General features: G+C 46.2%; 1 protein-coding gene across 3 annotated transcripts in view; it reads left to right on the plus strand.

Moving 5' to 3' along the window:
• The window catches only part of Atg9 (autophagy-related protein 9), a 68,187-nt gene that overhangs the window by 35,007 nt on the left and 18,173 nt on the right, over positions 1 to 15,007 (plus strand). For all 3 annotated transcript variants that reach the window (XM_065440710.1, XM_065440713.1, XM_065440712.1), the window contains 7 exons: positions 860 to 1,103; positions 4,643 to 4,837; positions 5,170 to 5,244; positions 5,661 to 5,946; positions 8,213 to 8,392; positions 12,878 to 13,006; positions 13,617 to 13,683. In XM_065440710.1, the coding sequence (XP_065296782.1) occupies positions 860 to 1,103; positions 4,643 to 4,837; positions 5,170 to 5,244; positions 5,661 to 5,946; positions 8,213 to 8,392; positions 12,878 to 13,006; positions 13,617 to 13,683 (1,176 nt within the window). The remainder of the gene's footprint in view (positions 1 to 859; positions 1,104 to 4,642; positions 4,838 to 5,169; positions 5,245 to 5,660; positions 5,947 to 8,212; positions 8,393 to 12,877; positions 13,007 to 13,616; positions 13,684 to 15,007) is intronic.

The following is a 15,007-nucleotide window of genomic DNA, read 5'->3' on the forward strand; positions in this document are numbered from 1 at the left end:
ACAGGTTCACCTGTTTGCACGCAAGTGCATGCTTTAGTGTGCCAGTAAGCCTTTGTGACAGAGTGCGGCTGCAGTAATCTCTTCATTCGACTCTGATTAAGCCAATTTTTTTTGTAAATTCAATCCCGACTTGAAAAGGGCTTCACCCAAGGTACCTTATGGCTTCCTTTGGAATTTACGCAGACAGCTCTTGTCGTATGTGAACCATGGGTGTACGTTTTATTTGCTTTGTATAATGTGTGCAATGCCACTACAGCCGGAGACCTTGCATCGGTCTGTCCCCTCAGCATGTGCTTTCAAGAGAGTGTTGCATGGCAAACTTCTTCCTGGTTCTATGTTCCAACTTTAAACCAGCAAAGAGCGCTTGCTGCTTTCCATTCAGTGTTGGCCGAAGACATTTAGCGAGAAATTTTGTACTCAATACCGCAACTCAGAAAGAAACAAAAAAAAATTTCTGGTATGTTGCCTGTTGGCAGCATTTCTCAATAAAGGGTTAATAATTGATCAGTGCCTGTATATGAAAAAAATATATATATTTGCATTGACATCCTGCTGCAAGCAAAAACAACTTCAAGTTCCCCCATGCTTTTCTTGTCTGCTATGAATGTATGGGCCTTTGATAGTGGCTGAAAGAAAACTTTGCGACTGAAACCAGTTGCAAGACTTCTGATCGGAGGCCGTACTTCTGGTCAATAACTTTCGAGAGTACTTGCGCTTTTGCATGGCACTTTGCGCTGCACCTCACAGGAGCAACAGTCATTCTGTCAGCCGACTTAGCCTGTCGGTGGCCCCAGAAAGTTGTTGACAAAGAATACGGGCAACTGCCTGCTATGCTGACAAGCTTGATTTCTGAATGCAGACATCTACAACCGCATCCTTCGCTACAAGAACTACATGGTGGCACTGGTGAACAAAGATGTACTGCCACTGCATTTCACACTGCCCCTGCTCGGCTCCGTGGTGTACCTCACCCAGGGGCTCAAGTACAACCTCGAGCTCATCCTCTTCTGGTTCCCGGGCGCCCCCTTTGAGAACACCTGGCACCTGCGGGAGCAGTACAAGCGGCCTGCCAACCGGGACCTCCTCGCACAGCAGCTGTCCAGGCAAGTTGCAGCATGCATGGCCCCCTTCCTTGACCAGATCTTGTGTCTTTGGCAATTGGTATTTCTGGCAGTCTCAACCGCTGCATATGAATCAATGTTCGCCATATTCGTGACCACAGATGGTGACCACACAGTCCAGAAGGCACGTGACCAACACAATGTCATGCACAGTGCCAAATGCGAGAATATAAAAGGCACAGAGCGCTCTTGCGATTCCGGTATGATTCCAGCCGATGACCGGGGCAATGTAAACTCCACCGACGATGTGTTTTGGTTGGACGCTAGTGCAACCCATGCTGCTTTGCTCTCTTGTGGCACTTGTTGCTTGGCAAGCTCTGGGAGGGTGCATTAATTAATCGGTGCACACCAAATAAGTGAATTAACGACAATGCATATGCTTACCTTAACAACAGGGTAAGTCCAAACTGTGGGACTTTCTCAATAAGTGGTCTAAAGGATTTTACTGTACAATTTTACTGAGGAACACAGTAAACAGTGTTCAATTGAACGCTTTTCCGGTGACCAATGTGCAATTATTCCTCAGAGGAGTAATTTGCGCACACCACAATGCCATCTGTGAAAGGGGAAAATTGGCGTCCACTCGAATAGTAGCATGAAGCTAAGTAGACATTTCTCAGAAAAAAAGCCTAGTAGTTGAAGAAACATTTTTCATGTCTAACACATTTCCGGGGCAGTTGCTCTACCATCTGAGCTAAGCAGGAGGCTAGCCGATCGCAGAGTGAAGGCGAATACATCGACTACTCTAGGCACTGGGACGCCGAAAATGGCTAATCAGTTCTGCGGAAGCCCGCAAGGTGGAGGGGAGTACATGAAAGGGAAAAATTGGCATCCACTCGTATAGTAACACGAAGCTACAAAAGAAACGCATACAGGTTTCTTAGAAATTCTGTATTGAAATTTTGGCGCACGCACTACTTGAGTCAGATGGTCTGGAAATCTGGAGATCGAGTGAAGCTTCATTCTGCGGCCCTGTGACCAGCAGCTCTCGCCTCACTAGTGCAAGCAGGGTAAGGATGAAAGCACACGTGCAAGCAATACTCTAACCAAGGTACAGTAATACCTCGTTAACTGAAAGTAGTAAAAGCTGGAAAAAATTCTGAAATATGCATCTTCTCTAGATAAGCAAAGTTGCGGAAATTGCAATAAAATGTAGAGTTCATTCTAAAAAATTCACCACTACTTACCACCTTTTCAACAAGAGCTTCTAAACTGGCTCTTCGTAAAGGTTTCAAAGAAAAAATAAAAGAATACCAAATATCAACCAGCTTTGCTTTGTGGCATTGCCATTTTATTCAGTGTAGAAAAACTGCATATGGCTGATGCTGCCACGGGCCTGTGTGGTGAACAATTTCTGTCGCGCCACCAAAGCCATGGCAAAAGCCCGGACATTTCATATATGCCAAACAGCACACAGTCGTTGAAAAACAGTGAGCAGACGTTCGCCTTTGTGCACGCATTCTCACCTCCTTACCCACGGCACGCACGATGCCTTGATGTTTGCGTAGACTTGCCAGTGCTGTCTCCCTTCAGCAAGCATGACAGTTAAGCTAAGCGTGTGCTTTCGCTCCTTCTCCTCCTCAGCAGGGAAGATGCTGGCAGAGTCTGTGGGCTTGTGTGCACGTCGGTGCCTGTCCCTCTGCTGGGCCAGGGGTGGTTAGAGAATGAGCATGGAGAGTGCTCACTCTCTCCTACTCCAATGAGGGTGTTGTGGACTCTGTAAAGGACGTCCCCATCCAACAGACTTCAGACTTCAGCTTTTGAGCAAGCTTGATTGCACGTCACTCTCTGTCAGGGAGCTTGTAGAGCTGACCACTCCGTAACAGCATAATTAAATGTTCTTTGTTGTTCATTACGCGGATTGTCTCGCGTCTCTGCATGGGCCTCTCCTTGCTAGTCAAGCTCCTGACTGCCAGGCCCACACTACTTCCATGGTCCTGGGTGCACAGTTTGTAGCAGCAGTCTGCTTCATGGTACAGTGAAACCTCGTTAAACCACAGTTGGCCGGAGCTAAGAAAAAGTATGTACTAGATGGTAGTACTGCTTAACTGAAATAGCATGAGATCGCCCACTTACCTGTCAAAAACGAAACTACGAGAGAGTGCCATGGAAGGGCAGAAAACATGCAGTATTTATTACTTCACGCGACAAAAGTCTGTATTTGTTTGATGCCGCAGCAGGCTAACAGTGACAACAGTGGCCTCAAACTCGCTATGAGCCAGCTTTTCCACCAGCCTCCCTCTTCTCGGCAAACACCCGCATGAGGCTTATGTAATGTGGAGCATCTGCCACTGCCGGGCCTGAATCGCCTGTGCTTTTATTTCCATGTCGTCCTCGTCACTGTCGTTAGGCGACACCTCGGCAATAACGGAAACAATGATGGCGAAAAGGCGAACCTCGTAGCCGACATATTTTCATGGTCGCAGCAGCACTGCGAACCAAGTTCTTCTTCGCATTCCAAATTCCACACACCGTAGTGAACGGTAGATAGCTCTCGCGTGCCAGCACAGACTTCATCGTGTTACGTTCGATATCGCGAACGATGTCCGCTTTTTCCTTCTACGCTGAGCATCCGGTTTTTTGTCCGAGCTTGCACAACACCACAACACTCTCCAGCTTTGGTACGGCGCCGAAATGATGTTGATGTTACTTCACTATTCCAAGCACCTGCTGCATTTGCGCTTAGAGGCCATTCCTATCTCTGAGGCTCATTGTTCTACCAGGCCACCATACCGCCGTGATTTCATGACGTAAAGTGGAAACGCTATGTGTTAACCAATACATACACAATAAGCTGGTACGGCTTATGCGAATACAAAACGCATTATGTTCAATGGCCGCTGAGTCGGGGATTTGACTTTACTACTTTTAAAACGAAACTACTGTTTAAGTGGGTACGGTTTAACGAGGTTTTACTGTATTTCTTTTGTGCATGGCATTTGCGTTCATCTTGAATGGTACTGACATCATCCAGTAGACGTACAAGCATAAAAAAAAAAGTAAAAAATTTGTCATACACAACAACCCTCGGCAATCTCGTGTTGAGACACGTGTTCATAAATTTGCTTGCTGTCACCATTTGCCTTTGATAAAAAAATATGAACCCACATGTAACTTGCTTTCTATTTTATGGCAACACAAAAAAGACCACACTTCCAATGTCTGCAATCTGAATAGTATGAAACCTGCAGAGTTCCCCTTCACAGTGTGTTAATTTATTTGAATTGGCTTTCATAAGAGAAGTGCCCTTTGATGGGTGCCAACCTGTGCCATAACTTTACGCCATCTTGTACAATGATACTGGCTTATAGTGTAGGCTGTTGCCAATGACATAAATGTAGTTTTTCAATATCTGATTGTAATGCACACAAAAATTTCAGACACCTTGTTTAAAAACAAGGAAAAGAGATGTGTTAGAATTGGGTAAATAGTAAATATGGTTCATTAAGCATGGAAACCCCAAGTAGCCCAGAGCAATATGTTGCTCTCTCAGCCCCATGTGCCGATGTTCGCTGTTGCAGGCGCATCCTGTGGGTGGGTCTGGTGAACCTGGTGCTGCTTCCGCTGGTGCTGGCCTGGCAGGTGATGTACTTCTTCTACAGCTACACTGATCTCATCAAGCGAGAGCCAGGTGTGCTCGGTCTGCGGACCTGGTCTCCTTACGGGCGTCTCTTCCTGCGGCACTTCAACGAGCTCGACCACGAACTTAACACGAGGTACACATGCCATATTTATTCGAATCTAGGCCGGTAGTTTTTTCAATTAAATCATATGCCAAACTATAGGGTCGGCTTAGATTCGAGAATGTTAAAAAAATGCGCCAAGTTGTAATTTAAATTGATCAGTATGGTGCATAGCTCAAAACTGCTGCTGTTACTTTTAGACTTTAAATCCCATCAAACAGTCAATTGGCTTCTGTTATGTGCACACCAAGTTTGTGGGCATACCTGTTGGCAGTTTGGGGAAAGCTTTGCACTCGCTGATAATAAGCCGGGCAGCGAGAAGTGTGCATAAAAGGTTTGGCTCATGAATGACTTGTTTCTTTCAGATTATGCCGTGGCTACCGACCTGCCTGCCAGTACATGAGCATCTTCTCTTCTCACATTGTCATCATCCTTGCAAAGTGAGTGTTACTGGCCATCACTGACATGAGCCTGATTGTCTGTTCTCGGCTATACGTATTGCTTTTGTGCCGTTTCCTTTACGTTTTGCAATGTCACTCAGTTCCTTGTTTATCGAAACGGACAGTGTCGGAATCCACTGTTTAAACTAACAGTTCTGTACAGCACAGTAAAACCAGAAGCTAATAGGTGAAATATTGTAGTCCCTTGACATGGTCAGCAACTATCGCCTTTACTTCTACATGCAGCCCGACCCTTTCACCTACACGCTGCCTGACCAAACAATTGCTACCGTAGATATCAACTGCGCAAGGCTTCTTGCGACTGTGAACAGCATCTCGTGTCGCTACTTGTGCCTTAGTTTTGAGATTCTATCCAGTGACCAGCCCTTGCAAACCTCCCTGGGGTGTACGTGCAGGAGTGTGACTTTCTTTGCGGGGGCACCGCTGGCGGTGCTGCTGCTACTGACAGTGATCGACGAGGACGTGCTCTCCGTAGAGCACGTGCTGATGATCGTCACGGTGCTTGGCATCGTCGTGGCCATCTCCCGAAACCTCATCCCCGACGAGAACCTGGTGTGGCGTCCCGAGCGGCTCATGACCAGCATTCTTGCCCAGATCCACTACATGCCCGACCACTGGAAGGGCCTGTGCCACACGACCGTCGTGCGGGATCAGTTCGCCCACCTGTTCCAGTACAAGGCCGTAAGTGCAAAGGATAGGCCGTGTGAAATCGGTTAAGTGAAAAGCAAGAATGAGTGCTAGATTTCTTGTGGGCAACCACAAGAATCCTACAGACAGTAAAGCCAAAGGAAGCGTGAGGGAAATGAAGTTGTTGTGATTTAAATGTAGGAATGTGGACATGAAAGTAGACCTAAAGACAGACTTGGCACCAGTGGTAGTTGAACCCACAACTTCCACAACACGTGCGATGGTCTAGTGCCAACTGAGCTGTGGCGGCAGCTGTCACCTTGCCCGCTTTTTTTCATTACACTCAAACCTCGTTATAATGAAGTTGAAGGGGAAACTGAAATTACTTTGTTTTATTTATTATTGCCGTTTACTGCTATATATGCCCAATGGGGTCCCCAATTTTAAACATGGAAGTCGAAAGATGGCTTTGCGGCCTGTGGAACTGCTACACGGTCATGCATGCTATGAAATTTGAATAAAGCAACAAAAGAATCTTTGGTGCATGCAACACACCACTTCTCAGCACCTGACATGACAGCCATTAGACAGCTGCATTTTTTTCCCGTTGCGATGGCCTTCCACTTTCCACATGGCTCGTCGTGGTCGAGCATCATGTGGCACACAACACATGCTCAGCTGTGTGATCAAGCAGGCAAGCGAACTTTGTCGCGCCGTCTTGCTTAAGCCTGCTCGTGGGCTCCGAGGTTGCACCGGTACCAATGCGATCTCGGAGGGCACGCCCAGCTTCTTTGTGTGGCACATCACAGGGAGAGGGAGGAGTGAATACATCTCCTGGCTGTGACCCTCGCGAATGCGCCTGGGAGATCTTGTAAGGCCCAGCTTTTTCTATGGCCTGCACGTCACGCCATAGAAAAACAAGAGAAGTGAATGCACTGGTATTTCGCACTGCTGCGTGGCGCCGCACAGGCTTGTGTGTGACCCGCAAGATTGTGCCAGGGAAATCTCGAAGGCCGCACCCAGCTGCTCCTGCCTGCGTGATGCGCCACACAGTAGAAATGAATGCAATTTCGCATAGCCGCTGTGCGGCTCGCACAGCCAGGCACATGCAAGACAGAGAGATCAGTGCAGAAGTGTGATAGTAAGCCACTGCTTGCGTGCATGTGTGCCGCTATGCATGGCGAGCAGAAAGACTAGTGTTGCTCGATGGTGTGTTCAAGACTGGGACACGGGAGTGTTGAACTGCCACAGCGAACTAGTTCTGAATCCTGTGGCAAGCGATGTACTTAGCGCACAACAATTGGTTTTTTTTTTTTTTTTTGCCTTCGGAGACGCATCTAGTTTGTTATAATCATTGGCAAGACAATTGCACTTCGTTAATCGAGATCATGTATATTTGTGGGGATTTCGAGGGGAATTGCATTTATGATTGTATTGCACCCAGCCCTGTTCACTGCTTTACTAAATGAGTTTCATTTACTTCGTTATATCTAATATTTCGTTGTATCCTGTTTCCTTATAACGAGGTCTGAGTGCATTTATGTACATGTGCTAAACCTGGCACAGGGAATCTTAGCCAGTACCACTCACGGCCATGGCAGTGAATGTCGAACATCTTTTTTCAACTACTGGCGTTCTGCAGTTATGTGAATTTGGGAGGAGGCCTAGCAGTAGCTTAGGTGAGAGGGCGCCAATGCAAAATCCATTGCGGTGCAGTTCTGCTTCTAGGGAGCGCCGACAGATGGCACAAGAAACTGACGCCCTTTTGGCTCCATGGCGCAGGATGGGAGCAAAGCAGAAGGGAAGGCTTCCATATATAGGCTTCCAGGGATGCGTCCATATAGCATCTACCATGGTGTAGCGTCCGCCAAAGGAGTCTACTACGGCTTCTGCGATTCACGTGCCCAATGCCGCAGTAGACGCCACACTTGCCTCCATTCTGTACGAAGCAGCTGGCGAGGAGGACATCGAGGCACCCTAGTGGGCGCAAGTTTCTAGCACCCTCTCTCGACACGCGGAGAATGGAAACTCCAAGCCTCCGCTTTGCACCCAGCTCGCGTCACTCAGTCACCTAACCTACACCCCGGGAGGAGGCAACTGGCCAATGAACCCTCGTATGTTACCTTATGGCACCAAGGCTGCCAAGTTCAAAAGGCTCGCAATGGCAGAGAATAAGGAGTACGAAACGGCTCAGTTTCCTTTTTTTTTTTCGTTTTCTGGAATTGCAAGCCGATTTGAGTGGCCAGTTTTCGTGCCTTCTGCCAGCACTGTACCTTCCCGAGTTAGAAGACGCCACTGCAACCCACCATTTCTGCCACAGATGCGCATTCTGGAGGAAGTGGTCAGCCCGGTGGTCACCCCTCTGGTGCTCATCTTTGCAATGCGGCCTCGAGCGCTGGAGCTTGTGGACTTCCTGCGCAACTTCACCGTGGAGGTGGTGGGTGTTGGGGACGTCTGCTCCTTCGCCCTCATGGATGTCCGCAAGCATGGAAGCCCACAGGTGAGGGGAGTCCAGTGTATGTTGCTTGTAATCGCAGAATCAGAGGAGCTGTGCTGTTGGTGGCACCTGCATCAACAATGCTAATTGCACATTTTGGTGCTGAAGACTTATTGGATGATTACAAAATTGAATGAAATTGAAATTGAATAAAAATGGCACCAAATTATATAGAGTAATGGCACCAAATCGGGTGCAAATTAAATGTTGAGGGCACAAAATTAATGAAAGCTAAACTAATGGCAGTGGATTTATTCCACATTGCATAGCTTTTATGCTACTTTCTGGTAGTCTTCAAAGCTAATGCAAGCCTTTTGCATTAAGTTTGATTCCATGGAAGTTTGCCAACTATGTAAAATTCTGGTGCTGTGCGAGTAGCAAAGGAAAAGTTTGGGTGGGTAGCAGGTTCAAATATTAAAGTTTGAGGGCGACTCGAATCAAATATCTTTAGAATATTTTTCTAATGTTTCCATGTGAAATTATAAAAAAAAATGTACTGCAGGACATGGCCGAAAAAGCAAGTTTATTGCACTGCTAGTGTACTCCCACATAGTTGTTCCTCGAAAAATACAGCCATTCAGCAGAATGGATGGCTACATGCTGGATCGCTAAATGCTGACATGGAGGAAAGCGAGCTGCTCAACATGTCCCGGAAGTAGGCATGCTCTCCTGCTAGTAGCAACTGCACCGGACACTGGGAACAGGCACTCGCTAGACAAGCTTGTGGCTGGTATGGCCAGGCATTGCCTTGCAAGATGAGCCAACAAAGACTAAGCTCTTGCACCTTGCCACCAGCAACATGGGTCTCCCTTTCGGTGCAGAGCCACATCGTGCACGTAACTTTCTGTTTCTGCTTGTGGCTGTGTATGCTGTTGCTGCCTTAGAAGGGTGCCAAGATTATGGCACAATGCTGAGGTGGATTGGACATTTTCCTGTGTCACGGGTGACACAATGTACAGTATTGGCGCGAGAATCGGCAGCTTGATATTTCGCTGTTTTTAGGATGATGAAAGCTTATGTCAGAGGAAAGTTATTTTGCACTCTTAAGATGGCTACGTAGCGTATGTTTTGCATGCCTGAAACCTATGCCCGTGAATGGTGCAATCAAATGAAGGAGATCATCAGCTGCATGTTGACCAGAAAAAGTTTCTACAGGCCAAAATATGGAAAATATCCAGATCTCGATGACAAGCTTGCAGACCTTCTAAAGCAACTCCGTGTAGACCGAGCTTGTTAAGGTGACAGCCCTTGAATCGGCATGCGTTTGGTGCGTATCCAGAAGTCGCCTTAGAGCCAGCAAAACTGGATCACTGAAGGAAAAGAACTGTCTGCAGAATAATTTCACATTCTGTGTGGGTGTATTGTGCGCGTCTTTCTTTCTGATCGTCAACATAGGGACATGCCATAGTTTGAAAAAAATCTTGTAACATTACGTTCGAGTGTGTTTTTATTTTGAACGCTCGGAAATTGGGTGCATGTTACATTAAATTAAATACAGTATAAGCAGATGCTGTGCTTCGCACTTTTACACTGCACTCGTTCTAGTCTGTGTACACTGATCGAGCTACCTTGTCTAATATAGCGTCAAAGTGCGGTGGCAGCCGTTAACCTTTCCGATAGGCCAGAGTTTGAGAGGAGAATCGGGTTCGCTCATGTCATTTAGAAGTTCTGCGATTTTATGTGTAGCTAATGAAACCGTTACATTTATTTTCTGGAACTTGAAATACTTCAAATATTAATAGTTTGGTTCGAATCGAATAGCAAACACTATATAAAAGATATTTCAAAGTTTGAATATTTGCACACCCCTATCAAGTTCCTTTCTGAATCATGCTCATGTGTGGGCAAATAATTCTGTTATAGCATTAAAACATTATTGGGAACTTGAGTTTGCTGTTGTTACTTCATGTGGTCCTTGAATTAATAACTACCTCATATGAATATCAAATTGAATTAAAGGCCGCTTTTGCAACCTACAATTCGATGTCAGCTGGGAAATGCAGCTGCAAATGTTTTGCAGGCACCTTATCATTAAGGGTTAGCAGATATACTTCTTAAGTACAAATTTAATATTGATTTTGTGAATTGCTCTCTTGTGTGTTCTATTGTACTTGTGCATGCACATTCGTTTGTGTGCTGGCACCCGCAAGGGAAATAGAATGTGGATGTTGCACGTGTCAATTTCATATGCAATTCCATATGCAAGCCACCGTGTGGTGCACTTTTTGTCACGTGACAATTCCTGGAGGGTGGCTGCAAAAATTATTGCACCCAAGCGAAGCAGAAGAATGGTGTTGGGATCTGGTGTGTCATCTGCTATTACCCTAAAAACCCGCGTATAATACGAACCCACATATAGTATCAGGTGAAATTTTTGGGACGCGAAATGGAAAAAGATTTATCTGCGTATAATACGAGTTTGGAAAAGTCTAGGAAAACATTTATTTAAATTGCACTCCGCACTTCAATTGCCGTCTTCCTCAGCTGCGCTCTCTTCGGACAGTTCCTTGTCGGACATATCTTCCCAGAGGTACTCATCCTCTGTGCCATCGAGCGCGTTCGAGTTGCCGCACTTCTTGAATGCGCGACGCGCAAGGTCCTCTGGTATGCTGGCCCATACGTCCACAATCCATTTGCATAGCGTGTCTGGCGAAGCCTGCTTCAGCTGCTTGGTCGGCGTCACTGCAGGCTCATCTGAGCGCGTCCAATCTGCGTAACACCGCTTGACCGCTTTCTTGAACGGCTTGTTCACACAAACATCTAAAGGCTGCAGCTGAGACATCATCCCACCTGGCATAATGACGAGTTCAGTGCCGGATTCGTGCAATGCGTCCAGCATGAGGATGGATGGGAACGACAACAGTGTGCCGGACCGTCTACACCAGACGGACTTTATCCAGTCAAGCACAAAATTCTCGTTCATCCAGCCCTTCTCATGGCATCTCACAACCACATTTTTTGGCAACTCCTCACCTTTAGGCACCGTCTTGCGCTTGAAGACAACATAGGGCGGGAGCTTGCGTCCGTCTGCCGTGCATGATAACATGACACTAACTCGTTTTCTTGTTGCCAGTGGACCGTACATAAACTTGTTTAGAGCCCTTTTCGTGCGCGGTGAGGGGCGATGGCATGTCCAGATAAACCGGCGTTTGGTCAGCATTGCCGATTTGCCCTAGCTGGACGTTCTTGGACTTGCGCAGCAAAATAATATAACGCTGGAAAGCCACAAACAGCTCTTCGGACGATTCGGGCAGCTTTTGCGAAATCTAAGTTTGGCGGTTAGGGGAAATCCAGCACGGCACATGTAGCGATAAATCCAGTGCTTGCTCGCTTTGAAGGCGGAGCTCAGTAGCCCTTTTTCTCTTGCAAGCTCCTTAGCTTTTGCCTGCATGAGCTCCACGCTCGCAGCTAAATGCGTAGCTGGCTGTTGGTGCACGAGCTCCGTCAGGGAAAGTTTGATTTCCGGCAATGTCCCACTCTTCGGGCCGCGAAAGGTTCTTCTCGTTGCGCTGCACGCGAAAAGGGCTTCCTTCTGGTAACGCCATCCGTGACTGCTTCCCTCGTTGACACCAAACTTCCTCCCGGCTGCACTTTTGCCAATGACCTGTGCGTCTAAAATAACCTTACTCTTGAAAGCAGCCGAGTACTGTTTTCGTGGTCTGGACATCTTGGTCCTTCAATGCGGAATAAAAAAGATGCACCTTGCGAAGCGTGGTTTGCACACATGCTGCTGAGGTGCGCACTCAACAATAAAGAAATGATGCTGTAGCCATGCAGCAATAAGGGAACCAAGCCATAGCCGCGCAAAAATAACGAAGTCAAGACATTGCCACACAGCAGTAACGAAACCAAAACTTCTAGCCCAGATTTCTGACAAATTTTCGTTCAGATCCACATATAGTACGAAGCGAAAATTTGGGATGCTAATAATAGGGAAAAAAAATCTCGTATTATACGCAGGTTTTTACAGTATTCCTTGCCCTGTCAATGTGCAATGCATTCTCATGATGGGAGTTATTCACTTGAGAATGTCTTCATAACGGGAGTTGGAAAAACGAATCCCAAGAAACTGCATGCAAGCGCAAATGAAACTTGAAAAAATAAAATGAAAGTGAGCACTTATGAGTGCACTTGTGAATATTTAATAAGTACCCAGCACTTGATATTAAGTGCCGATATTGATCATGCAATGTTTGGTTTCCATTTGAAATTTCTGGTGTTCACATGCACCTGCTTTGATTTGTTTTCCTTCTGTTGTGTCAATTGAGTGATTCAGAAATGGGCTGGTCTTTGGCTGCAGCGATGAAATAGCACAACATACTCTTAATTGTTTTGCAGCCTTGTGTTCATCCTGTGGTGTTTCACAGTGCTTTCATTGTTAAAAGAGCATTGGTTAAGAAACTTTTAAATAACCACGCCTTATTACTGAGGTGTCCGAGAGCTGTGGTACGTCTGGGTTGAGCTGACCCCTGTTCTTTCTCTGTGCAGTGGAGGCCTGGTGATGGCGGCGAGGACGACGACCACGGTGGGGCGGGAGCCGCTTCCATCGTCGAGCCGCAGCCCGAACAGCGGCAGGCGCAGCACGGAAAGACTGAGCTCTCTCTCATGCACTTCACGGTGTGTCTTTGTACTTTTGAGGCACCCCTTCCTATGATAACTATGCTAATGTCAAAATATCAGCACGCTGTTTCAAACTGTATATTTTGCAGTATCTGTGCACAAATGTACACGTAGTGCTGAAGTAGCTTCAGTTCATATGTGAAAAGCAAAGGGCCAACTTCAATGTTTATTTTGCGTACTTATTTGTTTGAATGAGACCTGTGTTCGTGAAATGAAGAGGCTTACTGGTTCTAGCCATTCATTGAGCCACAATGGAGTGTAGTTTTTTTTTTATTATTGGCCTATTTTCATTGAAGCACAAACAGTCGCACTCAGACTGGTACAAATTGTAATGTAAAGCTTGAGAAGCAAGCCCAATGCTGAACCCTAAAGTTCTGGTTCTTAAACAAAATAAACATAAACATAAAACATAAACATAAAATAAACATAAACAAAATGGGAAATCTACTCGAAAGTGTAAGCAGTGCCTTAAATAGGGTGCCTGTAGTCCAGCTTAAGGACGCATGCCATGAGAGAGGCACTGGTTCTCGCTTGCTGCTCTTCTGCGCATGCGAGTGCTGTAGGAATTTGCATAAATAAATAAATTACTTAATTGTTTCCTTCTCAGCTGACCAATCCCCACTGGGTACCACCCGAGGGATCCACTGCATTCATCAACAACCTCAAGGAACGTGGTCAGTGCTCCAGCTGCCTTGGGCAGTTCCTTTCTATCTTTTGGTTTGACCAGTGCGCTCCAACTTTGACAAACCTTGATGCACTCGCTTTGCCCTGAATAAGCCACAGGGTTCAAGGCACTTGTTGCACCTGCGACCTTGTGTCCGAACCCCCCACCTCATTCTCGTATGAGAAGCTCCCCCCAAATTTTTGGTGTCCTTTGGCGGAGGTGGGCCTATCTTCACTATAGACATCGGTGGTAAGAGGGCCAAATGTCGGACTTGGGTCCTGGGAGGTCAGATCAAACTGGTTACATTTGAACATAAATATTGTTGCTATATCTATAAGTAAATTCTTTCTCTGAAGCTGCTTGAAGTGGCCTCAAACTTTTGTCAGTGAAAAATAGTGCTGAGTCACGCTTGCCTCTGGGGCAAATTTTCTTTTTGAATATGGGCAGTACTTACTTGATTGTAATGCGTTTTTTTTTTATGGTTTTCATTGCGTGAACTCGACCCTCTTGTTGCATTCAATTAACGGTAAAATTGATCATCTTAAAACAAATATTCTAGATCCCATGGTTTTTAGCATTATTTGGCAATCCGTACTTTTTTGTCTTGATGCAATCCATAGACGGGTTGACCGAAACAAAACAAAACTAGTTTTTTGTTCAAATAAATGCCATTTTCGCTGTACTTATGCTGCAGTACCCTGCAGCTTTTTGCATTTCGACTGAGTTCATTCGCAACGTTATGGCCACCGAATGAGTTCATTATGACGCCTGCTTCGAGAGAGGAGCAATTTTCATGGTTGAGGAGCTGGGAAACTCCGCCGCGGCTCAGCAAGGTGGCAAATTGCAAATGGTGGGACCAGCAGGAGGCCCCGTTTGAATGCGAGGCCAGTCGGAGGAGTTCTGCGTATATAATAGTGGTCTGGTGCTGTCCCCGAATGAAATGTTTGTGCGGTCTTTAAAGCACTTGATCTCAAGTGAGCTCGATGGCATGGAAGGTGACCCAACTATGGCGTTTCTCGTAATCATATCATCGTTTTGGCATGTAAAACCCCAGAATTCAATTTAATTTTTATCATACTTATCAAACGTATCATACCATCATATTTTGGCAATGTACTAAATGTTGATGCGGTAAGGTCGTGGTTTCCAAGAATGTACCTGCCAGTAAAAAAGAAGCATAACTGTGTACTATATTGCATAATTTTTTGTGTTCTTGATAGCAAACGTTGGTGCGGGGAAGTCGAACGAAACAGGATCGTATTGCTACGTGCGACTCTATGATGATGCTGTCAACCTTTGGATTTCGTGGGGCGCATCCATAAGTGAACTGTCGC

The sequence above is a fragment of the Dermacentor albipictus genome, chromosome 1 (genome assembly GCF_038994185.2).
Source record: "Dermacentor albipictus isolate Rhodes 1998 colony chromosome 1, USDA_Dalb.pri_finalv2, whole genome shotgun sequence".
NCBI lineage: Eukaryota > Metazoa > Arthropoda > Arachnida > Ixodida > Ixodidae > Dermacentor > Dermacentor albipictus.